A 25,077-nucleotide genomic window follows, 5' to 3' on the forward strand; every position below is an offset into this window, starting at 1 on the left:
AAACAACATGAACCCCAAAAAGTGCAAGACTGTACCTGTAGAAGAACAATCAACAGTAAAATATTTCATAGCGAGTACATGAGTTCATGAGTTAACTTCATTGTAACTAACCTACAAGAGCAACAAGTCTCTCAATAAGAGTCATTGTGATCCTGGAGGAAACTAACATCAGGTCCAATCAAGCATTCCTAAGTGCCGTTGTACCTTCATCAAGGTAGGTCCGCACGCCCCAACCAACCCCATATCCCTCCCTCCACACTCGGCGGGGGGGTGGAGCAGGGGGTTACCTGTGTGTGGAAAGATGCAAAGACCCCCTTGGTTTGAGATTTGCTTTTTGAAGGTGGCTTCTCGTTTCTCATTTCTCTGCGCATGAACTTGACAGAAAAGGTCATGTTTACTCTCTGATTCAGCTGTTGTACACACAAGCAGTAATCCACTGTACATCAGTATGTTTGACTCACAAATGAAAGCGGTCAATGCATTTCAATAATTAACCAGAGGAACAACACCAGTAATTGTTTTGGCTATAGGTTCTGACGGAGATTACATTTGACTTCATGATGGGAGTGTGTAACCACGGACACTAAATCACCGTGAATCAAGGTAAAGTGGCTCACCAGCAATAATCCCTTCCCTCACCCACAATCCCCCCCCCATTAACTTGCTTGAATGGTATGGTCCACCCACAAACTCGAAGCACCAAGTCTATTACAGAGCAGTTAATGTGGAGTCCAGAGATGGGGTTTGTTAAATAATAAATAATACTGATGTTTACCCCTACCAGTACTTTAAACCACAGTGTGTTCTGGAAATACTGCATGGTATATTCATCAATTTTTGTATTTGTCACCCCTCCCTCCTTCCTTCTGTTTGTATTTTTTTTGCTTGCGGTCAGATTTTATTTCGTATGCGACGGAGCTTTTTGGCACAGTAGGTAGGTGATGCCCACTAAATCAGCCCCTACATCAACGCCATGCCGGCCGTCTGGATGCTGCTATGACATAACCCACTCCTCAGCTAACCTGCCATGCTAGCCCCCCTCTCCCCCAGGACTGTCATTCCCACTCCTTGATTGCTAATGCTAACACTTTCACTGACCCACCCTGTGGGTCTGCTTTAGCACAGCGTGGCCTACTGCTGTAGTTCTTGGTTCTGGAACTTGTACGTCAAATCAAACGACCTTTCTCCTGATTGATTTGCTGAAAGACGAGCTGGTCGAGACGAGTCTTTCATTTTGTGGCTTGTGTGGCTGCTGCATTCCTCTCTTGGTTTGTAACCGTCCCTCTTAATTCTGTTGCTTTCTCTTTCCTCAGCTTTCTCTCATGGTGTCTGTCTCCAAGAAATGCTCAGAACCTGTTAGTCTAGTTGTGACTTCAGGACTATAGAGTGTCTCAGAAAACAACCTGCGAGGCACCACCTCGAAGCTGACTAATCGAGATTCCAATCGGCCTTTTTTCACATGATCGGTCAGTGCAACTGCACCTGTTCTCACAGGTTATTTTCATGATAATCTTCCCGTAAGGGTTTGGTTGAAATGCTTAAGCAAAGAACAAAAATGTCTCCCAGTGGGTTGGAAATGACCACGTAACCGTGGTAGTGGAATTGCAAAAACATTTCATTGTCTAGAATATTATCTCCCATCGAATGCCATGTGAATACTCTGGTGGCTGAAACCATAATCACACACCTGTGAAACTTTTGTCATGTTTGCCTGCGTGTGCATTGATAATCATTGCAAAGTCATAAAAACGAGACTCCCAAGTCCATTTGATGTTTGTTTGACTTGCCACGCGATGTAAATTTGTTGACATTCAAACAACGTTTGCCCCCCCCCCACGCATGCAAACTGCACCACACTACAGCAGCACACCGGATAGGGCGCCCTGCTTCCTTGACATGAAAGTTAATCCCCTGCTTTCATCCAATCCCAGACCAGAGCCTGGAGATCACTGAGACTACTATAACAACTACTTCCTGGTGGGCCTGCTCCTGAGGGAGGTGGCCGAGGGCCTGCAGGCCGGGCCTGAGGTCAGACAGTTGGCCGTGGCCATGCTGAAGAACCTGCTCATCAAACACGCCATGGACGACCGCTGCGCCCTGTACAAGGTGAGGGAGGGAGGGCGAGAGAGGAGGAGAGGTAGAGAGGGAGAATTTTTGAGAGGAAAAGTGTGTGGTGGAGAAAGAACCAGAGCAGGCAGAGAACAAGAGATTAATGTGTAACACCAAAGGACATGGATGTGTGGTTGGTCAACAGGGTGTTCAGACACATCGAGGTTGTTTGGTTTTCGAATACCAACCATGTGTTTTTAATACAGCGCGCCTTTGCTGTTTTAGAAAGATTAGAGAGTCTGTTATGCAAACTAGTCTGCCTTTCACATGCAAATAGTCTCCTTTTGCAAGTGCTGACTTGCGATCAACATATTGCTGAGGATATATATATATTTTGTGCAAGATAATCACAGGAAGAATGTCAGAAAACACCTATTAGCTTCCCGGAAGTTAATGCATGTACATAGGGTGCATAAAACATACGTTGTAAACTCTTGTTTCTTTGAGACGCTTAGAAGCTTAGCATGTCCGTATGCAGTGCAGGGTTAGTGTGCAGACGATTATGTATTCAAAGTTGTATCGATGTTTGGGCCTTAATGCTCACCGCGTTTATAGGAGTGCATGCTGTGGTTTTATTTCCATGACAGATGACTCAGAATATACGAATGACATTATATTTGGACATCACAAACAACCACCAATGTTGCATCTTAGATCAACAAGCCAATGTTTATGCGTGACAAATGTGGAATTTTGTGTTTATCCAAAAATCGGCAAGACTTTAATCCCATCAATGCCGATATTTCCTATTTTCTTCACCTTTAATCTTCTTGTCCTCTAACGTCGGTATACTATTCACCCCATAATCCACGTCATTGCCTGTCTCAGAACCAGCAGGCCCGGATTTGCCTGCTGTACCTCCCATTGCTGGAGCTGCTCTACCAGAACCTGAAGCAGCTGTCTGCCCAGCAGCCCACCTCCAGCTCAGGCCTGGCCTTCAACGTGAGTCCTCTCCTCCTCTGGAGGTCTCGGTTCACACATACAGTGTAGTTATATGACATACTTACCCTATGGAATATTTGAATAGTCTATCCATAGACATGTCATGTCTCTATATTGCTAGGCCCTTTATTGTAATGTGCTCAACTAAACAAATACATTTATTTGTGGGATTTAATTAAACCCCAAGTCGTCAGGGTGTGTTGAATAACTGGAGGAAGCTCGTGTTGTTCTCTCCGTGTTCCCTGACGCCACGTAGGGATCCAGAGACGACTCGATGTCGACGGGCTCCATGGACAGCCGCAGGACCAGCACGGCCATTGAGAAGGACTCCGGTCAGTTTCTTCCGGAAGTTTCCTCCTCCTCTGTGTCCTGGATCAGATGAAACACAAAGCCCATGGCCGTCAAAACACAGAGCCATCGAAAATCAAATACCTAATGCCTCAGACTTTTCAGGCGTGTTCCACTCAAAAGTCACCATAAACAGAACGTTTCAAGGCACATCTGAGCCATGTCTACAGATGCATTATCATCTTCAGAAGCCCTTTGTAGTTCTTTGTAGTTATCTACAGAGCATTCTCAGAAGAATGCTTCATTTTCCCAACTAGAGAAATGACTCATCACCATGTTTGGTCCAAAGAGATGCACACTGAGCTGGGATGTTGTTGTTGCAGGTCAGAACGGCCACGTGAGGAGAGAAGATTCCAGAGGATCCTTGTTTATGGACCCTAGCACCCCAGACAGTCATGAGGTAAGAGGAGGACAGCCTTTTGCAAACAGTCTGACACGCACGTTTGCCTTTGACTCATTTCTCGGGCACTTTTGTTCACAGCGACGCGCTAATAGTAACAACATGTAGTAGGTGCAGCAGAAGTATTTGAAGGCTGTTTTAGTCTGTCAGCATAATTGTCTTTCATAATTTGACAAATATTTTCATGTGTTGACGATCATTTGGGAGCCAGGTTGGAATAGAATAAGCAAGTGGAGAATTTTAGGACCTGTTTGTCTTGAATGTTGGTCCCTCTGTACTTAATCTGTTGAAGATGTAGTGTTAATAAAACATATAACACTGTTGACACAGACCAACCTAACACTTAATGACCCCTCAAAGCACAGCCAAACACCACATGCGACAGTATGCACATAATTTATGTATTTTTCTTTGATATTTGTTTTACATTTATGCTTTGTGCTAGTATGTAAAGAGTGGAAATGCATGGGAAAGAGAGAGGCGATGACATGCAGTAAATGACCTGGGTTGGAATTGAACCCTGGCTGCTGCGGTAAAGCCTATTTGGGATGCATTATACCAGGTTAGCCACCCAGTACACACAGTTAAAGGTGCCAAACAAGAAAAACAGGATTCATGGGGAGCTTGGCCACTTATTTATATTTGATGGAACACAGTTTAACTCACAATCTCCCTCTGCAGACTAATAGAAGTGGTGGGTATGTTTGTGTGTGTGTGGGTGTGTGTGTGTGTGCTTTCAGCTGCACAGACGTGGCTCCACCATGAGCAGCACTCTACCTCCCATTGGTCGACTGGGCCAGTACAAGATCAAAGGACTGCTGTTCTGCTTCCTACACATCATCAGGACCGTGACTGAAGGTCCACAACACACACACACACACACACGCATGTCTTACCTCAGTGAAGCCCTGAAGGACTATCTGGGCCAACCACTGCAACATAACAGGCATTTTTACATTTGGACAAAAACACACACACTCATTTCTGCTGGCCTTCTTCCTGTAGAGACTCTGCTGGCATACTGGAACAAAGCCAACCCACAAGATGTCATGAACTTCCTCAGTCTGTTGGAGTGAGTAGTTATCTAAGGGCTTTCCCCAAGGGGACTTTCATCTGTTACCTCTGCTGACCACACACACACACACACACACACATGTCTCACCCCAAGTCTGGGTTCTTGCAGGACATGCGTGGTGCAGTTCCGCTACGTTGGGAAGAGGAACATTGGCAGGTACGGATGGCACTGGATGTTGCAAAGCAAAGTAAACACGCCTGGGTGTGGTTGAGCACACCCACCAAAGTACACTTTTGCCACTCCATAATATGCACCTGTCAGGATTCTCGTTGCTATGTTTTTCATCCTGTCCTGCCGTTGTCGCTTTAATTTCACCGGCATCCGTTTCATTGGAATGTTTACTTGGGGTTCCAGTTTGTTTGCAATCCTTTTCCATTGAATGCCGCTTTACTCTGTTCATGTGTTTTGCGCATGCCTGCTTTTATGCGCGTCAGCCTCTGAGTGCTTTATTGTTGTTGGGTTTCCAGGAGCCAAGATGCCTAGGTGTCCAAGCTATTTTCTCCAGACAGGAAGTCTCAGACCATGCCTGTGATGCCTGCATCACTCAGAACTTCAAGGTCAGTCCACAGACACGCACACACTTCCAGCAACTTCCTCCCTAACCTCTGAATTAACATTCAGCCTTTCTATACAGAGGCATGTTATAAAACATCAATCAATCAATCATCGTCAATCCAAAAATGTGTTCGTCCACTGTGCATTTATACTCAGACCCAACTGCTGGAGCGACGGTCAGAACCCCCTGATGGAGAAACTCTTTGATATCTACCTAACCTTCCTCAAGGTCGGCCAATCAGAGGCCGCCCTCCGTCACGTGTTTGCCTCCCTCAGGGCATTTATAAACAAAGTAAGAAACATAATCAGGGACAGGAGCAGGGGGGGGTTCATGTTAGACGTTCCTTTGTTAATAATTCGTTACACAGCACTTTATTATATTAATCCAAAATGATTCACACCTTCACGAAATCAACAACAAACAAATAATGTAGGTAGCAACGCCAGTGCTAAATAACTTTAACTGGTCGGCTCCATGATGCCGGGTAAGTAGCTAGCTCCTGCACTTCTCACCAGAACGAACGGGAACCTTTGATTAAGACAAGTTCGTAGGTACCTAGCGAAAAGTAGCCTCAACTTTCATAGACCTTTACGTAGGGCACTAATGCTTAAGGCTCGCTGATGTAGCTGTCGGTTTTACTAGAACAGCATATGTAGGCATCGTCGCTAAAGGCCGATTTATACTTCTCCGACTCCGTTACGGACAGACGCACGCACGGAGTCGGACGGATTGGTTGGATTTATACTACTCCGACGGCTCTGCGTGCTAAAAGCAATTCACCGCCAGAACAGTTGATTGCGCTGCACTGCGATGCTAACTAGGTTATCAAAAAGTCGGAGCAGATTTACAAATGAGCCGTTTCATCAATAACATAAGCAAATTTTCAGCAACTACACTGCCCATTTCTCGTCACATTTTAATTCAGATGCTGATTTACATGTACTGTTCAGCTGAAATAAGAATTGTAAAAACGTACAACAATGGCGGTCAAAGGATTCTGTTTTCTTGTTGGTCACGGCAACCCCGCCTCCGCGCCTGACTCAAGCAGTTCTTAATACGGACCAATCACAGCCAAGGGGTATGCGTAAAATGACGGACGCACGGACGGATAGTCAGGAAAATCAGGAGGTGCACGCAGAGCTCTGCGAGGGGCTCGGAGAGGGCACGGAGAGGGAGTTCCTTGACGGAGAGGGCGTTCCCTGTGTGCGTGTCCGTAAAAACGCATAAGTATAAATTGGCCTTCACGTGTGCTGACGTCTGTGAGAAAGACGCGTGAGTGACAGGAGAGCAGGGAAAGGAAATGCAGCTGAACGAATACGCTACGTGTGTGCTCTGTGTGTGTGCTTGTGTCTTCATCTGAACATTTCCAGTTGTGCAAATAGTCAGATATGGTGAGTCATATAGATCATGTATTTACACAGGCAGCACTGAATGGTTGAGCCTTTAATGATGATGATCTGGCCGCCATTGTTGACGGTTGCGCAGTATTCATATACTCCTTGGCTTCAAGTTAACTCCCGAAAACACTTTGTTCTAAGGCAGGGGTGTCGAACTCCGGTCCTCGAGGGCCGCTGTCCTGCATGTTTTAGATGTTTCCCTGCTCCAACACACCTGATTCAATTAAAAGGGTTGTTATAACGACCATTCATTCGAATCAGGTGAGCTGGATCAGGGAAACATCTAAAACATGCAGGACAGCGGCCCTCGAGGACCGGAGCTCGACACCCCTGTTCTAAGGGGTATGTACCCCTACCCCTTAGCTCTACCCCTCGATTAAAACGAGCATTGGGACAGCCCTTATTCTCCTGTGCGCAAAACAAAGGGAGAGGGATAAGGGTTAGGGGTAAGAGAGAGAATAGGGATTCGGCCTAAGACTTGCGTGTTGATCCGACACCCTCACTTCCACTCAGGGTCACTCTAGACACTGTGGATCCATCAAGGCGTTAGAGAAGGGGAGGTTGAAGGGCTGGCAGTGTTAAGATGTGTTTCTACCACAAGATCCCGTAACTTTTTGTTTGCAGAACTACTTTTCAAGAAGCTAGAAGGTTCCTTACCCCAGATGACTAGGCAAATTAGGCTGACGTATGCACTGTATGTATATATATAAAATAAATAGAAGTGAACATCTCAAGGCAAATCAATGAGAGAGAAACATTTGGCTACAATTAAGACAGAACAAACCCTCCTGCTTTCCCACAGCCAGGTTCCTGCAGTAAAAAACAGGGCGAGGTCCGGGGTACAGGTCCTAGTTCTGGGGTACAGTTCTGCATTGGAAACTCGCTTAGACTTGCATCTAGTTATAATCCTCCTAAAATTACATCAAGTATTGCTTAATAATAATTGAATTGAACTGGGGTTTTTTGACACATTTAGTAATTTTTTACATCTTATCAATCTGCTTATTTTTCGACTTCAGTCAGAAGTGATTGCACTTTTTGCAAGAAATCTTAAAAGCACGCAAATCATCCACATTGACAATACACCACGTACAATCTTTTGCAATTCTCTACGTTCAAGCCAAGAGAATATCATTCCTTTACAACTGTGGCATTTGGTTATGTATCTTACTCTATTGTTTGTAGAGATTTGCATAAACCGTTTGTACAAAACAGACGGTTTATACCATTTTTTTACTGGCCCTTCAGTTGCATATACTGTACGTATACTCAAAACATGCAGAATCAATCAAACACTCAATCCAGTAGGATTAAAACTAAAAGTAGTAGAGACTTTTTCTATTCCATTTCAACTATGCAAATTCCCTGAGTTACCTGTTGTAGGAAGAAAGAGGGAGTACACGTTCAATAAAATGTGAAAATAGTGACACATTTTCTGAAAAAGAACTAAGTGTCCTATTTATTTTACTTGTGGTTAATAAGCTCCTTTCACCCAACGCTACTAAAAAATGAAAATCTTTATGTATAAATGTCGGGGAAAATATTTTGGAGTGAATCTTGCCGCTTGAGATTTTTTTGATATCTGTTCTCATTCTCCTTTTCTTGCTCCACTAATCCACTAACAAATTCTTCCATTGAGTTTATTTCCCAATTAAACAGTGAGGAAAAAAGGAATTGACGAGCAAATATAGGATGAAATTAGGGGATATGTTAGGGGTCCAGTCTCTAAAGTGATATAGCTTGAGTTGGAATGACTATAAAACGTAAGAAATAAATGAAACAGATGGTTTTTGACAAATAGGGTAACAGCTAGGACGGGAGTCTAGTGGCAGAACCAACCTTAGTTAGTTTAGTCTATGATCAAGCATCAACAAATGTGAATTCAACAACATTACAATGTCAAAATAGAAAAATTGGGGTAGTCGTATTACGTTTGGCCGGTGTCTTGATATGTGGATCCAAAGGCTCGTTGTGTAGTCCTGGATTTCTAGGCTGTCTTACTACGTATGTCCTTAGAGCTCTTTAAAGTTACAGTGAAGCATTATTTCGCCTAAGATGTTTCCAATATGAGCCTGAATTTGGGGGTCTCAGTCAACTAGAATTGCGTTGGGGCGCTTCCTTCATAGATTCCATCCAGGCAGTGTTGCCATCAGTAACCTATTAATCCTCTGAAAGTACATTGTGTTGTTTGTGTTTGATTTGAATAAGTTCCGTTTTTAAACACAGTGTAAAAAAAAAAGCAGACATTGTCACACATCAACTCCTTTATTCGTTGTAGAGTCGGTATAACAGTGTGGTTCTTGAGACTTTTCCACAAAGTCTGTTTGGTACCATGGATCCTGGTTTGTGGGACTCTACAAGTGCTTGTGTGTTTTCCCCAGAGCTTTTCCCCAGCGGCTTGGCAGCCTTCAAAAGAATCCCCCTGAACATAGAGAAAGAGGCGGCCATGAAGGAAGACAGGGATTTTACAAGTACAGGAACTGTCAGAAAATATATTTTCAAACGTGTTTATTATTAGAAAACCATTTGGTGCCAAAACGTGATTCATTCGTTCTCATTCAAAGTCAGTACTGCAGGCCCATAGTGACGTCATCATAGAGTTTATCTCAGGTTGTTTGGTGAAGGAGTAAACCTCCAGGATAACTTGTTTACATTTTGATAGGTCTTGGTGTGGTCAGACGCTGGTTGATGGTACATTGATCCCATGTGTGTTTGTTGGCATTCAGGAGGTGTTAGTGGAACGCCTGGAGCTGTGTGTGGAGGGATTGTGGAAGGCTGAGCGATATGAACTCATCACACACATTGCCAAGCTCCTCATCCCCGTGTATGAGAAACGCCACGAGTTTGAGGTGCGTAACCTGAAAAACGACAGCATGGTGAAAGGAAACGTGCTGTCATGACACGTGCTCATACATGACTGATCTAGGCCTGTAGAGCTTCTTTATCCATCACAAACTCAACTACACACACAAAATCACCAAATGCACAGATATAGTACAGCCAGACGCACACACAGATACACACAGATTTTCCTTCCAAGTGTTTATAATGCATTCAACAAACCAGCCCATGGTTTATGGAATACATTCTCTGGTGTAAATACTGCTGTGAGAAGTTTACTCTACCATATTTCACTCTGCACCGGGACGTAGTCTGTTTTTATAGTCAGCTCTTTTGGCTCGTTGTTGCAAGCCTCTGTGTTGCATCTGCCAGCAAATCGGCTCAATCAGGGGAGAGGTCAAACATATTTACTCTAGCGTACAGGGTCCTCTCAACTGCATCCAACAGCGTTGTAACAATCATAGGACGTTATTTCTTTTGACCATTCGAATATAGCTTCATGGAAGCTTGCTCACAAACACGTCATGCACGTTTCCCTGCAGCGAGTGTTCTGTCTTCATGCCAACAATAGTCAGCGCTAACAGGGCAACGCCGTGTTCCGTTTCGATGCAGAAGCTGAGTGGACTGTACGACACGCTGCACCGGGCCTACAACAAGATCCTGGAGGTGATGCACTCAGGTAGAAGACTCCTGGGGACCTACTTCCGAGTAGCCTTCTACGGACAGGTGGGGAGATCGAGGATGCAACACACACCCCGCTCACACACACTTCCGGAATTGGAAGACTTAGAATAACTTAAAAGAATGGCAGCAATGGGTAAATATCACACGAGACTTTGCGCTCTCGGGTTGTGTGGAGGGCAGAGTCTGACGGACACACCTTGATCTGTGGAAACTCCACGTAAGACCACACAAGTGAAGTTAATTATTAAGTTAAATTAAGTTAAATTAAGTTATATTAAGTTAATTGTTTATGAATGTTACTTGAAATCGACCACTATGAGGCACGGATCGATACTGATTGGCCTGCATGCTCACCAAAGTCAGCAGCAGTTAATGTTGGATTGATGTGTTTCATGCGTTAATTGTTAATTTAAACGAAAGTATCATATGCTATAATCAAAATAAAATCACCTAGATTCACTAATTAATAATTAATTAGTTAATTAATTAATAAGTCATGCATACTCCTTCTGTCATTAGAATGTTACCCACCTAGGGTTGACTAGATTAAATAGAGACACTGGTCCCTTTTGCATTCTCTAAAATATATCCTGCTCTCTTCCCTGGAAAAAAAGGATCTGATATGACAATATTAGTCACAGCTGTGTAAGTTAATATTTGCCATCACATGTAGTACACAGTGACATTCAATCAGATGGCATGTCAAGGAGGCATTTTAGAGTAGTCAAACAGAACCGGAAATTACAAGAAGGAAGTGCAGACCACACCACCACAAATATCAAGATTGAGACGATTCTTACTTCTTTCTTTACTATTATAATTCTTAATATCGAACAGGTATATCAAAGGCCATACATTTATTTCGATTTGAGACCTGTGTTTTTTATACACACTTTTGAAAGCCTAATCAAAAGTACTTGCATCCAGTACAATGCAGCAATGGAGATCTATGTATCAGCTAAAGAGGAGGTTAAAGGGACAATTCACTTGCATGAACAAAGTCACAAATTCACTTTTATGAACAAAATCCCTTTAACTGGGCATTTCAATGAACCAAGGATTTGACCAATTTAAACTGACATTTTCATTTAGCATCTAGGAACATTGTTGCAGCTGCACCCACTGCATCTGCTGTTGATATTCACAGTTGTACGGCTCCCGTTGTCCGGCCCTCAGTACCAGTTAGCCCTGTTTTGTCTACAGGGCTTCTTTGAAGAGGAGGATGGAATAGAGTACGTGTACAAGGAGCCAAAGCTCACAGGGCTGTCCAAAATCTCCCAACGTCTCCTTGCGCTCTACGGAGATAAGTTTGGAGCCGAAAACCTTAAAATCATACAGGACTCCAACAAGCTAACAGTCAAACACATGTATTTTTCTTGGACTCGTAGTGGATGTCAAATCTAGTTCAGTAATTTAACCAGAAACTATTAGTTCCACACCTTCAAGGAGCTGGCTACAGATCGCTCAGCCAAACCCATCTAGCTGTTTTTGGTGGAAACTTAGCAATGGCTGTTAAGTTGTTGTGTCTTTATAACATCTGGATGACATTGTATTCTTGTTCGGATTAGGTTGATTAGTTTCATAAGGCTATAATTTGTTTACTTTTTGTACATGCTTAATCGACTTTAAAGGTTGCTTTACTAGTAACACTATTAAAATGTATTAGTTACAAAGTACCTATCAGTTCCGATTTTTCACTTCCCACTAGGTCAACCCCAAAGACCTAGATCCCAAGTTTGCCTACGTCCAGGTCACCTTCGTCAAGCCGTACTTGGAAGAGAAAGAAGCTCCAGAGAAGAAGACAGACTTTGAGAAGTGCCACAACATCATCCAATTTGTGTTTGAGACGCCGTACACGCTGAGCGGAAAGAAACACGGAGGAGTGGAGGAGCAGTGCAAGAGGAGGACTGTGCTCAAAAGTAACCATTTCTTCTCACGTTCTTTTTTGCTTAACCCCTTTTCACAATTTGTTTTTACTCCACTCTTTAGAAATACTTCACTACTGTATTACCAGAGACCAAAATATATAGGTTAATGTTATATTTTAAATGTTTACCGATTGACAAAGGGCTTGTTTGTCTTTCTGATAAGGATTTCCCCCTTAGGCCAGTGGTAGCTACCCCTGGTGACAGCAGGGTGACAACAGACTGAGCTGGGCTGTTCTTCCTCACTGCACTCTATCTAAGAACCATACCACTTACCTAGTCACATAAAACAAATTCTGCTAACTGTAGCCTGATTACACTATCTACAACACAAATGACCTCCTCGAGCCAAGTCTCGATCTCTCGCTTGTACTGAATTTGCCAAGACGGTCATCTGATAAAAAGGGTGTATTTTTAAATACAGAGTGATTTGCAACAGTGGAGTAGGTTAAGTATGTTAACATATCTAAAGATCACGCAGAAATGTCTACAGAAAATCTTAAAACTAAAGAACAGAACCGTCTACACAACAACAAAAAACAATGAGGCCTTAATCAAAACATAGACCGGGGTGCATCTAAGTCAGGGAAGCCACAATGAGAACAAGGCCTGGTTGTTGTGTTGTAGTGGTTGTTGTGTTGCCGATAAGCAAAACAGTTGGCAGACTCCTACACAAATGAGCCGTGCCAGATATGCACCCATGCACTGCCTTCTCTGCTCTCCCTAGCAGCCAACACGTTCCCCTATGTGAAGAAGCGTGTGGAGGTGGTGGGGGAGAGACATGTGGAGCTGAAGCCGGTGGACGTTGCCATAGACGAGATGAGGGCTCGAGGTGGACATGATCCAGCTGCAGCTCAAACTGCAGGGCTGTGTCTCTGTGCAGGTAGGCCCACAGTGTACAGTTATATTCAGTGACAGGTCATAGTTGTATACAATTAGTTATATACAGTTACAGGTCATGCAGTTATATACAGTTAATGGTCATAGTTATATACAGTTACAGTTATATACAGTTACATGTCATGCAGTTACTGTATATAAGTGGAAGTGTCATTTAGACAACAATCTGTATTTAAAAGGCTATTTTAGTCCCATTCTTAAACCATAAGATTTAATATCGGCCCACCCTTTGCAGCTATAACAGCTTCAACTCTTCCAGAAGTGCATTTGTGAGGTCAGACACTGATGTTGGATGAGAGGGCCAGGCTCTCAGTCTCCGCTCTAATTCATCCCAAAGGTGTTCTATTGGGTTGAGGTCAGGACTCTGTGCAGGCCAGTAAAGTTCTTCCACACCAAACTCGCTCATCCATGTCTTTATGGCCCTTGCTTTGTGCACTGGTGCGCAGTCATGTTGGAACACTAAAGGCCATCTCCAAACTGTTCCCACAAAGTTGGGAGCATAAAATTGTCCAAAATGTCTAGGTATGCTGAAGCATTAATAGTTCCTTTCACTGGAACTAAGGGGCCGAGCCCAAGGCCCGAAAAACAACCCCACACCATAATCCCCCCTCCACCAAACTTTACACTTGGCACAATGCAGTCTGACAAGAACCGTTCTCCTGGTAACTGCTAAACCCAGACTCATCCATCAGATTGCCAGAAGGAGAAGCATGACTCCAGAGAACACGTCTCCACTGCTCTAGAGTCCATTGCAGTTGGTGATGTAAGGCTTGGATGCAGCTGCTCGGCCATGGAAGCCCATTCCATGAAGCTCTCTACGCACTGTTCTAGAGCTAATCTGAAGATCACATGAAGTTTGGAAGTCTGTAGCTATTGACTCTGCTTAAAGTTGGATAGCTAAGTGAATACTTTTGGCAATAAAGTATACAGAACAGGTCATATATGGTCAAGAAGCTGTCTGATATTATCCATGAACAGGTACTACACCATCAAACAAACACACAGACACATGTGCAAGTCTCTCTCGCTCTCTCACCTGCATCACTAGCATCTCGGCTTCTAAACAACAGCTTACACACACGGATTAGTTTTTCCTGAACTTTGGACTTTAATCCCATGCTTTTTTTATCTGTTGCATTTTTCAGCTATGCAGGCACCTGCGTTATCTCAGGCCTCCAATAAAAAAAGACATTCCTGCTACGTCAGTCCATATCCACCCATCACGTTCTTGCAAGGTGCAAACTATACTCCCATTGGTTGTGACTGGGTAGTTCTGAATGAGATCATGTAGAGAAAACAAATCAAAAATGTTATTGATCAAGGGCTTTCATTTTCATTTGACTTTGTAATACACTTCGATTTGTTGCATTTGGACACAGTGACCTAAACGTCCAAGCTGAGACTACCAGGATGGGGGTTAGATCCTAAACAGGTCCTTCCATATACAGAGAAATGGGAGCAAGTGCTGCTCTATTGGACATTGAGGAGAATTTCTACAATAAATGATCATTTCTAGAATAAAACATAATTTACAGTATTAGTGTGTTCATTGAGTATGGCTATAAAAAGGCAGGGATTTAGAGATTGTTTCATAGATACTTGAGAATGGAGAAGTTACTTTCTTTGTTGTGAAAAGCTGTCTGGGGAGTGGCATTGTTGTGTTGCAACCTGTTTCATATGGGAAACTTCTGCTAAATGGGTCAGAGAGCCTTCAGGGCAAGAACCGACTTGCTGTACAGTTGCACAAGAACACACACACACAACGATACACATGGTGTAGTATGGTGAGACACTGGATTGGTTTGCAATCGTTTTCTAATCTTGTCAAAAGTGCTTCTTTTAGTCTAAATGCAGTCGTCTGTATTTCAAACTTTTCTTCTTCTTGTCTTTTCTGCCCTTCAGCTTTAAGAAAGCCAGGTTATATGTTTATGGTTTTACGTCAGTTACATATGTAATCTGCCATCTGTGATTATAGGCCCCTCCTGTGAAATGTGCTGATTGGCTGTGGGGTGTGTCTGTTTACAACACAACTCATAAAGATAGCACTGGTCCATGGTTGATGGGTTCAACTATTTCAACATATGGTGTCACCACAAAAAAAAGGGTGCAAAAAAGTATGAATTTCATTGACATGAACTAAAGCTCACGTTTAATTCTTGTCACATGTTGGAAAGGTTATTATTATCCTTATTTTATTCATTAATTGTTATTGTTGAGACCTGGTGCTAGCTTAACATATTACATATTACAACATGAATTGTTTTAATAATAAAACAAATCCCCAGATCTACCAGGAGGACATGATGCGCTCCCTGCTTCAGAACTCCATGCATGTGTTTCGTGCCATCAGTGGAACTTCAACAGACCTTGGCTAGTTCTCTCCAGTCCTTCTGTGCCATCATCTTGCCTTAAAACAGAATCTCCTTGGTCTCTTTGTCTTCTACAGACCTTCCAGAGTTACTGTATGTGTTTTAGGAATGGCACCTTTGAGTTGGACATGGACAACACTTTGACCTTGCTGGCACCTCTTTATTATGCCTAGTTACCTAGTTATGTCCAACAAAATATAATGGGTTTGAAATAAAGAGCAGTATTGGGATATCTCTGTCTAGATTGTGGAGTGGAATGTATGAGAGCAAAGTGACACTGTACATACAAATGTAAGCATATCAACCTAATGTAATGAGTCACATCTATAAGATGACTTTGCACTATCCTGGGAATGGTATGTTTTAGTTTTAGTGGGCAGGATACTTGGTCTTATTGTACCTTTGACAGAACTCTATGCAGACAACAGTACTCACTACCTCTGTGTTTTCCAGTGTCAACCAGACCTGAGGCTGTAAGCTACAGAAAACTCTTGTTTGCCTTACATGCTAGTTCTGTATGTTTGAAGACAGCGAGGTCTGTGTATGGATGCATTATATGCCAATTACTCTGAGCGAAACTAAGAACGTGGCTTTGCTGTTGTCTGTGTAATAAAGCCTATGGGATGGTGTCATTTCACCATGAGCTTATCTTATGACTGAACTGATTGTGGGCTGTACACACAATATAATTGTTCACTTTTTCATTTGGTGATCCTAGATATACTGTGCAGTAGCTTACAGCTTACTGAGGTTTTAAGGAGCCCTTCTGTCTCCCTATGGTATTTTGTGCCTCAGTGCCCCATCCTCAAACAGTCCCTTCTATTTTGTTACAAGTTCTAGAACTATTTCACAAGTGCCACACTGAAATGAACAGATAGATGATAACATGCAAATGCATATCCTATATTGTTATGCTGTAAATTAATACACTTTATCTGTGCATGTATGTCAGTATTTATATTTGTATGATCTTGGACAAATAACAGATCCAGGAAGATAAATGTTACTTAATTGTTTTTTATTTGATTTTTTAATTGCATTGTGTGTACAGCTGCTTATCAATCATATTTTGCAAAATCGTTGATAATTAAAACATTTTTGAATCATATGAAAAGTATTCGTACTTTTCTTGAAATTAATTTTGCCTGTTTAAAACTCTTAACAATATTCGGACTTTGAAAAGCGTTCTAGGAACGAATGTGTACATTTCAATGTTATCAATTTGTTGTCAGTATTCTTTTGTGGTTCAACTAACTCCTCCCAGTTTATTCATCCCTCCCAGTTTATTCATAAGGCTACTGGGCTTGTTCTGACACTGTTACTCTTCTGCCAGAGTATGTCATGGTTGGTTTTGTTTAGTTATCGACAAGAAGTAGGCTCCCAGGTTTTTTGGGCCGGATACTTCAGTTGGCTTTATCCTTGACTTTTGTAAATTTGATGGAATTCTGAAGGACATACAGGCGTTTAGGGAACGCAGGAGGCAACATGCTTTTCCAGTACTTTGGAATTGTTGGGATTCTATTATGTTTCATTTTAGTTTCGGAATCTGGAACAGACAAAGGTAAAACTTAAGTTTAAAATCTGTCACAGTACCAAAATGTGTCTTCAAATTGAATGTACTTGCTGAGATTTTCCAAGACAGCAGAAATCCAAACCAGGAATCTCCTGTTTTCCGGGTATCAGCGTCAGAAAAACGTCAACCGACTGTTGAAGTAATTGTTAATGGCCGCTCCTAAGAAGCTCTTAGCGTCAAGAGCCTCTTAACGAATCTGGGAAACGCGGCCAATGTCAATTTAGTCGTAAATGTATTTCTTCATTGGCCTATCCTTTTTTAGGGAACCGGATGTTAAACAAGAGATTGTTAAATTTCAGTAAACTCAGTTCATTCAAATTTGTTGCTATGAGTAGCCTTGGGTTAGTAATTTCATTAATTTCATCTCATTAATGAGTCATTTTTAACCACCATTGACATATGCTAGGCATTGGCTCAGGAATATTTTACAACAGTAATCTTGAATTGTTCTCTATTATTACTTGTTCTTAATTCCATGTAATTTAAATAATCTAAATCGTCTTGCGACTCCCATAGTTCCGCTCCCTGCACCGCGCAACCTGTCAATAAACTGGCGCGATGAGTTCTGTCTGACGCTGTCATGGCAGGCGCCTCAGGAAGATTTGGGCGAATGCAAAGTGAAGTATTATGTACAAATTGACAAGGTGAGATGAATAGCTGTATTTTTGTAGTCTGTATTACAATAACAGCTAAAGCTTAGTGAACAATCGAATGGGCTCATGTATTGAATTGATATTAATAACCCCGACTTGGAATCAGAAAGTAAAATTAATATAAACCAATGTATTCTTTTTACACAATTAAACAAATCTAGTCATTTTGTTTTATGTCATATTGTATACAGTTGGTGTAGTTTCTTGTAAGAAGACATGTTCTGTTCAAATTACAAGTTGTCTTTATTTTCAAGGTACAATACCTGTACAACCATGGTCCCGATAAACGAATCGAAACAAAACTAGATTGCCATTTCACCGAGAAGACGGTGAAGTACACTGTGCAGACCAAGCCTATAGAATGTGGAAACAGAGACCTGAGTGAATCTGTGACCCAAATTATCCCTCAACGCACAGGTAAGCTACTTAACAGTAACAGATGTTACAGTACATCAACCTCCTAACAGAATGGAACTGGACTGTAATGGAATAATTACAACTAGTCATTGGTCACATTGTTAATTTGATGCACAGTAAATTCTCTGATAATCCACCACATAAAACACATTTAAACATTAGCCTAACACTTTAAATGGTAAAAAATAGTACATTTTAGGTTACACTTACTAGTGAAATAAAAACAAATGCACTAATAAGTGCTAAACATATTATTCTAATTAAACTGGCGAATTAGAACACCTCACACCTCAACAGCCATCCAGACAACACCCTGTAAAAGTAAATAAGTATAATAATTGTGGATAGTGGAAATTGCTGTTATTGATAGGTCTTTTGTTTGTTTTCTCCAAGTTCTACAACATATTAAGGACTTCAACTGTTACCTCTACTCGACAAAGGACATGAAATGTTCCTGGCTGACATCCAATCATGTTTCAGACCTCCAACTCTTATATAGGTGGGAACTAAACTTCAAAGGAAGTTCAGGCAGGACAGAATCTTATTTTAATTTTTTGTAATAATATTTGGTCTAAAAGATTACTTATCTTGTGATCAAGTAAATTATGTAACAAACGTTTGTTGTGATAGTGATGTGATTTTCACTTTGTCACATATCCTGGCTACGGTCACTTCTATTTATAGTGTATCTCATGATCACAAAACAACCCTAGTTATGTTGTGATCCAGAGGTATTCATGGCTACTTTTATTCATGGCCTCTCTGGATTACCATAAGAATGCATTAATTTATTTTCATTGCATTTCAAGTTCATGTACACGCTCAAATATATAGTCTGTAACTGATGGGTCAATTTGGAAATGTTTTTAAATCTTTATTGATTCTTATTATTTATCAGGAGGGACATGCCCATGGATGCCCATTTAGCAGCATGTACAGAGTATCTGTACAGAAATGGTGTGAAAACAGGATGTCACCTACATGACAATCAAGATTTTGAGTCCCGAAAATTTACTGACGTATATTTCTTGCTCAATGGAAAATTCGATGGCTCACCTTTTCAGAATACCTTCAAGAGGACTCCCAGAAATCTTGGTAGTTACAACACAATACAATGTCTTCCTTTTTCCAGTCTACATAATGTTTTTTGAACTGAACATGGCATAAACCATACTCTCAAACATATATTTTTTTTCTGACTCATCAGTCAAGCCCCCACCCCCCAAACTCAACATAAAACAAGAGGAGAAAAAGCTTGTCCTTGATTGGGAACCACCAGACATATTTGAGCCTCACTGCTGGGAGTACAGATTGAATTACAGCAAATGTGGGGAGACTTCATCTGTCACGGTAAGACATGGTAGAATAGTGTGGTCGTTTTTAGAGGCCCTATGCTATACAGTAGTGGTAAGAGATCAAGAGTGGAGTTGGAGTTGAGTCAGACTGTTATCAAGAAATGCTCTGGATAAGAGTGTCTGCTAAATGACTAAATGTAAGTGCGCCATTAAAAGTGTTTTCATGCAAGATATTAATGGAATGTGTTCTCAGTAACCATTTTATTTAAAAATGAATTATCATTTATCCAAATGTAAACATGCATTTCAAACAACAATCATTTTTTATACATTTAACTTCTTTACAGAGCCAAACAAATTCAGCCAGGGTACCATATGACTCAATGTGCCAGTACAAGATCCAACTTGAGACTATATTAAAATCATCGTGTGGGGAAGGCAGCATCGCAAGAGGCCCATTTGAAGTTTATGGTATTTTCACTCGGATTTTCATCGTATCAAATGTATAATGTATTTATTTGAAACACCTTTCAAGCCAGGATTGAAGATGAGTTTGCTTAGATATAGAAAATTGTCCTAGTTTGATCACAATGTTTTGACTTTTGATAAAACTGCCACAAATACAGTTAATTGTCCGTTTCCAAAATTTGTGACAGACTTTTTAATTAAGGCCCAGCTCATGTTGTTTATGTGTTTTTTTCAGGTCAAGATAATCATAACATGATAGTGGTGGCCATCATTGTTCCAATCATCATCTTCGTTTCTGTCATTATTGCGCTTGTGTGTTTAAGGAAGTAAGTGGAAATGTTAGGCTCCATTGTTTTATATATGGTATTTTATAATACCATATATAATAACGGTGCCATTATGTTTTAGTTTTCACAGACACATTTATGGAAATGTGAAACATATCAGATTTAATAAGTGAATGTGGTTGCGATTCCTTTTCAGGCATGAAACCATTATTTTCCCTGACATTCCCAAACCTCAGCTAATATTCAAGGACATAATGAATAACAATAAGGAGCCAAAGGTAAAAAAAACTTTTGTTTACAATAAATGTCAGAAAGATTCAATGTGTATTTACTGATTTATTTTAAAACACTAACTGCATGCTGTATATACCTCTTGTATCTGTTTAACTCTCTCTGTCCCTCTCTCTACCTTCCTCTGTCTCTCTGTCACACATACACAAACGTAGACACTACTTCTTTGACAGACCCACTGTCTTTCCTGTTCTGTTCCAGAACCCCATAGATAAGCTGTATGTTCCAGTACCAGAGAAGGTGTATATTCTAGTGCCAGAGAACGTGAAATGAAATCCACCTAGAGACCAACCCTCAACCTACCCAGCCAGACTAGGCACACAAACCTTACATGTATGGTTTGCTTGGTCTGAGAGAACAGTCAGACATCAGACAATGCCGGGATTCTAATTTGACAACTCATCGTGAAAGGCAGCGTTCGAGGATTGTGGTGATGCCAGTCTCACTCAGCAAGGCATTGAATTATGGCACTAATCTGACATGGCATCATGACATCATGAAATACCTCAGTGATTACAGGGATACTTGTGGGTGGGCTACAGCCCAGTGTTCAGTTAAGGGATCCTTAAAATTAAGGAATGGAAATAATTTATTATTATTATTGCCTGTGTTCCTCTCGGAGCTGTTGATGTAAGAGATGGCAGCTTTCAGACAAGTGTGCCGTATTCTTGTGTGTAGATCGTAAGAGGGCTTGTCGAGAAATGGACTCAATGGCTTCTCTCCCAGTGAATGTGTGGAAGGTAAACGTACAACAGTGTCCAGCTGGTAACACAGTATGAACCACTCAAGAAGGCTCATGTTGCCAATCTGAAGAACGACTAAGAGATGCTTTTAGCAACAGAGACCCTGAATGCTACTTCACCTATTTGGGCATTGTAACAGTCTCAACATTTGATGACTACAACCCTGTCTTTACTACTGCTATACTTCATTTTGTACATGTTTTTAAAGGCTTATCAATTTTGTACAAATTTTGGGGAAATATAATAAATATATGTATTGTACAGTAGGATACAACTAGCCAGGCTCTGCCCTCCTACGTACTTCCGCTCAATTTTCATTTCGTTTCTGTACTAGGTCTGGCCTTGAGGTACGTAGGTCAGATGTCTCAGATTGAGATCCACTGTGCACCACTATCTGTTAAAAATAACAGACAGCAAATAATCATAGACTTAATCATAGAATATTAATATACTTACTGTAGGCTAGGACAAAGTTCTGTGTTCCCTGTTCTTGAGCTGTTAAAGTAGCCTAACTCCAGTATTTCCTTCCCAAAGGATTCAAACTGGTCTTGGCTCCAAGCCAGTCATGTCCCAGAATTCCTGCTCAATTACTGGTGAGAACTGCTTGACTTCCTGGCCATAGTTGCATTCCAAACATTAAGCTTTTTGTAGGCAGACCAGTGTGTAATGGCTGCCAGTTAAAATAGGATCCAAGTGCAGGCTTTATCAATAGGAGGCATAATCAGGCAGGCAGGCTCGATAATGGACAGAGCAACAGATAATGATCCAAAACGGGTAGTCAGGTCCAGTGGCGGACTCTGAGGGGCAAGGGCAAAAAAAATGAAAAGGGTACCAGCTGCATATGATGGGGCACAGGGGTGTTGACATATAGCTCTACTGGGGCACAGCCCCTCATTAGAGCTACTCATCGCTTTGTTGTCTTCCAATCTTGCAAGAAGAGTACAATACAATGCACCATACAAACTTTCCTTGCTTAACCTAATATATGTACAGTTCAGGGACGTAAGTTTGATACGAGCTTTCGCAGGGACATCAATATGCCAATTTTCCCAATGATTTGTGGGCAAAAAATAAATTATCCACTAGTAGGGCACCAAAAGGGCATTGCCTTATGTTTTGTATCTACTGAAAAGGCTTTATTAAATATTTTCACACATAGGGAGCACCCCCGGGGGCACTGCATCGCATTTTTTACACAGGTAGAGTGTCACTCTAGAATGGACTTTATCACGCTATAACAAAAACAGTATTTGCGCTCAAATGAATACGAAAAAAAACATTTGCACACTCGCATTAGGCGTAATTATTCATTTTCCTGCTAAAGCTGATATCAAACTTGCGTTCCTGAAATGTTGTGTAGTGGGTTAAGCAAGGGGAGTTTCTATAGCCTAGTAGTGCATGATGCACAACAAGCTTGAAAGAAAAACTAATTATACATGCTCTTATGGTTCTTACATGCTCTTATGGTTCTTCCCTGTAGGACTTAGTTAGTTTTCACAATGTATGCTCATGTTTTGGTTACCCGCAATGTTTGGGACAATCTCGTTTTTATGATCAGTGACTATGCACTTTTGTAAAGCTCTCTTTTGGAAGTCCCTTTGGATAAAAGCGTATGCTACTGGGCCAGTGCCCCAGTAGCGTTTTATGTACGTCTCTGGGGGCATCCAAGAGGGCACTTGTGCGAGTGCCGCTCTTGGACTGGTGCTGTCACGCCAAAAACTGTCCTAGGTAGTAAGTTTTGTTTTAGGCCTATTTAAGCCAATTTAGCATAGGCTTCTCTACGATATGAAGTTTTCATTCATTCTACAGGCGGATCGGAACGGGACTGTTACATAGGCTCAGTAGAAGAAAATTAATTGTTCGTTCACATCATTCACTTTCACGGGACTGTTTAACAAAAAAACACCAAAGTAGGAAAGAGACTTTGGTCCATCACGTCATAAGTTTCTTTCCATCTGCTCTTCAACAAGGTCAAGCACTCCCCACTGACATTTAATTAGGCCATCTATTATAAGTCCATCCGACACCTGTTGCACTACGCACAAGCCACCTTTATCTAATTTGCACCCTTGTCCATTACTATTATTCTTATTTTTTATATTTCTTTATCACATTTGAAATAGTTTTTTTTGTGATTGTTTACATCTTAGGTTTAGTTGAACTACGGTACTTTTTTACTTCTGATTTAAGATCCATATATGTTTTTTGGGCCTCATTCACCAAATGTTCGTATTATCCCAGAAAAAAAGAAATGGATCAAAATGAAACGCAATAAACCAAACAACGCTTGTAAAAAACAACGCAATTTAACCGAAAACACAAACTGATGTGTGCGTGCAGAAATCTGTATGCTTGCTATTACAATAAAGTCACTGCAGCACGCACACATAAATTCAGGTGTCAGCACTCGAGTCAGAATTGAGGTAGGCTTTCAAAACATGACGAAACAAAAGTTTCTAAATAATACTGATTACCTTTGACTCTAACATTATGGTTTCATGTAGTTGGACATCAGAATAAATGAATATTTTCTCAATGATTAAAATATATACATTTTTACATTTCCTGGTAATTTATGGCAGTGAGGAAATAGTGGGCAAGTTTGTTAATGTCCTTTTGTTGCACAATAATGCAGAAGATGGGAAAATAGAAAGGTGGGGATCAGAAGTTACATGTAAAGGAGCTAAGAAAAAAAGAACAGTACCTGGAGGAAGGCCAAAAAACAGGAGGAACAAAGGAAAAATAAGAAATAAGTGAAAGAAAAACTGAAACAGACTTTGGACAAGGCCATGGCAGAGTATCTTGAGGCTGTCAAAGCACTGGAGAGAAAGTTTTGTGCCAGCAGTACTAGTACCAACATTTCTAGATCAAGGGCTGTCAAGGTTCGAATTGGTGCGAATCAATCTGATAAATATACAACACATCAAGCAGACCTAGGCTTCTCCTTCAAATATATAATTCAAAAGCTTGCAGACATACATATTCTACACTAATAGTCACAACTGCAAAGAATGAAGACTGGTCAGATGACTGAAAGATGACAAAGGGCCAGTCATGGGCAGACAGTTTGGATGAAAGGAACAGATGTTGGGCCCTCAGTACTCCATTGGTCTGCTGCGCTGAAGAACCGGGCCAAAACTGGGTTAGCTGGATTATATCAGGTCCAGAGGTCAGGCTGGGACACTTACAATGCAGTACTGCCCTATGGCCACAGGGGTGCCACAAAGAAAAGAGCGAGGTGACGACACAGGGATGATTGACAGCCCTTGGAGACGAGTACACACCATGCAGGCGGGTCATCTCAGAATATTCTCATATTCAGGACATTCTGAGAAAAATGCCTTTGTGGAACAGATTGAATGAGACATTTTGATGTCCACACTGTCAATGTTCATTTGAAGAAGAAATAAAACATGATTGCCCACACATACATTCCAGTCACAACTAGAAATAACCATGGTAGACAGAAGGAATGAAAAAGCATGACTCTTTATTTGGGTGTGTCAGAGTAAGTTCAACAGAGCACCATGTCAGCGGTTGTCTTGTTCTGCGGCGTTCCAGCTCTATAGGAGCCCCTGGTGGTAAGCAGCAGACATGCCACCTTTAGGATTTAATTCACTCTGATGCAACTACAGTGCAACTTTTTTTTTAACAATAGAGGGCACCTTGCTTTTTGGACTTCAATATACTGTATTACAGTAATATGGGCCTATTCTAGTCATAATAGAAAAGGATGGACAATATTGTAGAAGCCTTTGTGACCCTACCTCATAAAGGTTGTCTCATACAGACACTACAGACAAA

General features: G+C 41.4%; 2 protein-coding genes across 10 annotated transcripts; both read left to right on the forward strand.

Moving 5' to 3' along the window:
• The first annotated feature begins 22 nt into the window (after positions 1–22).
• On the forward strand, positions 23–16,767 carry LOC124487031 (dedicator of cytokinesis protein 11-like). 9 transcript variants are annotated; one of them, XM_047049033.1, is made up of 12 exons: positions 23–603; positions 896–934; positions 1,314–1,466; positions 1,932–2,106; positions 2,938–3,051; positions 3,308–3,383; positions 3,723–3,799; positions 4,540–4,657; positions 4,805–4,871; positions 4,983–5,030; positions 5,342–5,431; positions 9,554–9,637. In XM_047049033.1, the coding sequence occupies exons 4-11, from the start codon at positions 2,050–2,052 to the stop codon at positions 5,355–5,357; spliced, it is 573 nt and encodes a 190-aa protein (XP_046904989.1). In that variant the 5' UTR covers positions 23–603; positions 896–934; positions 1,314–1,466; positions 1,932–2,049; the 3' UTR covers positions 5,358–5,431; positions 9,554–9,637. The 9 variants fall into 9 exon arrangements, with proteins under 9 accessions (XP_046904989.1, XP_046904990.1, XP_046904992.1 ...); XM_047049034.1 differs by lacking the exon at positions 9,554–9,637 and adding an exon at positions 5,586–5,677; XM_047049036.1 differs by lacking the exon at positions 1,314–1,466.
• A 103-nt stretch (positions 16,768–16,870) lies between these two features.
• On the forward strand, positions 16,871–21,550 carry LOC124487030 (interleukin-13 receptor subunit alpha-2-like). Its single transcript, XM_047049027.1, has 10 exons — positions 16,871–17,107; positions 17,636–17,763; positions 18,027–18,189; positions 18,583–18,688; positions 19,088–19,284; positions 19,397–19,539; positions 19,832–19,955; positions 20,188–20,278; positions 20,436–20,517; positions 20,732–21,550. The coding sequence occupies exons 1-10, from the start codon at positions 17,032–17,034 to the stop codon at positions 20,801–20,803; spliced, it is 1,182 nt and encodes a 393-aa protein (XP_046904983.1). The 5' UTR covers positions 16,871–17,031; the 3' UTR covers positions 20,804–21,550.
• The last annotated feature ends 3,527 nt before the right edge of the window (positions 21,551–25,077 follow it).

This window comes from Hypomesus transpacificus, chromosome 25 (assembly GCF_021917145.1).
Source record: "Hypomesus transpacificus isolate Combined female chromosome 25, fHypTra1, whole genome shotgun sequence".
NCBI classification, from domain to species: Eukaryota; Metazoa; Chordata; class Actinopteri; order Osmeriformes; family Osmeridae; genus Hypomesus; species Hypomesus transpacificus.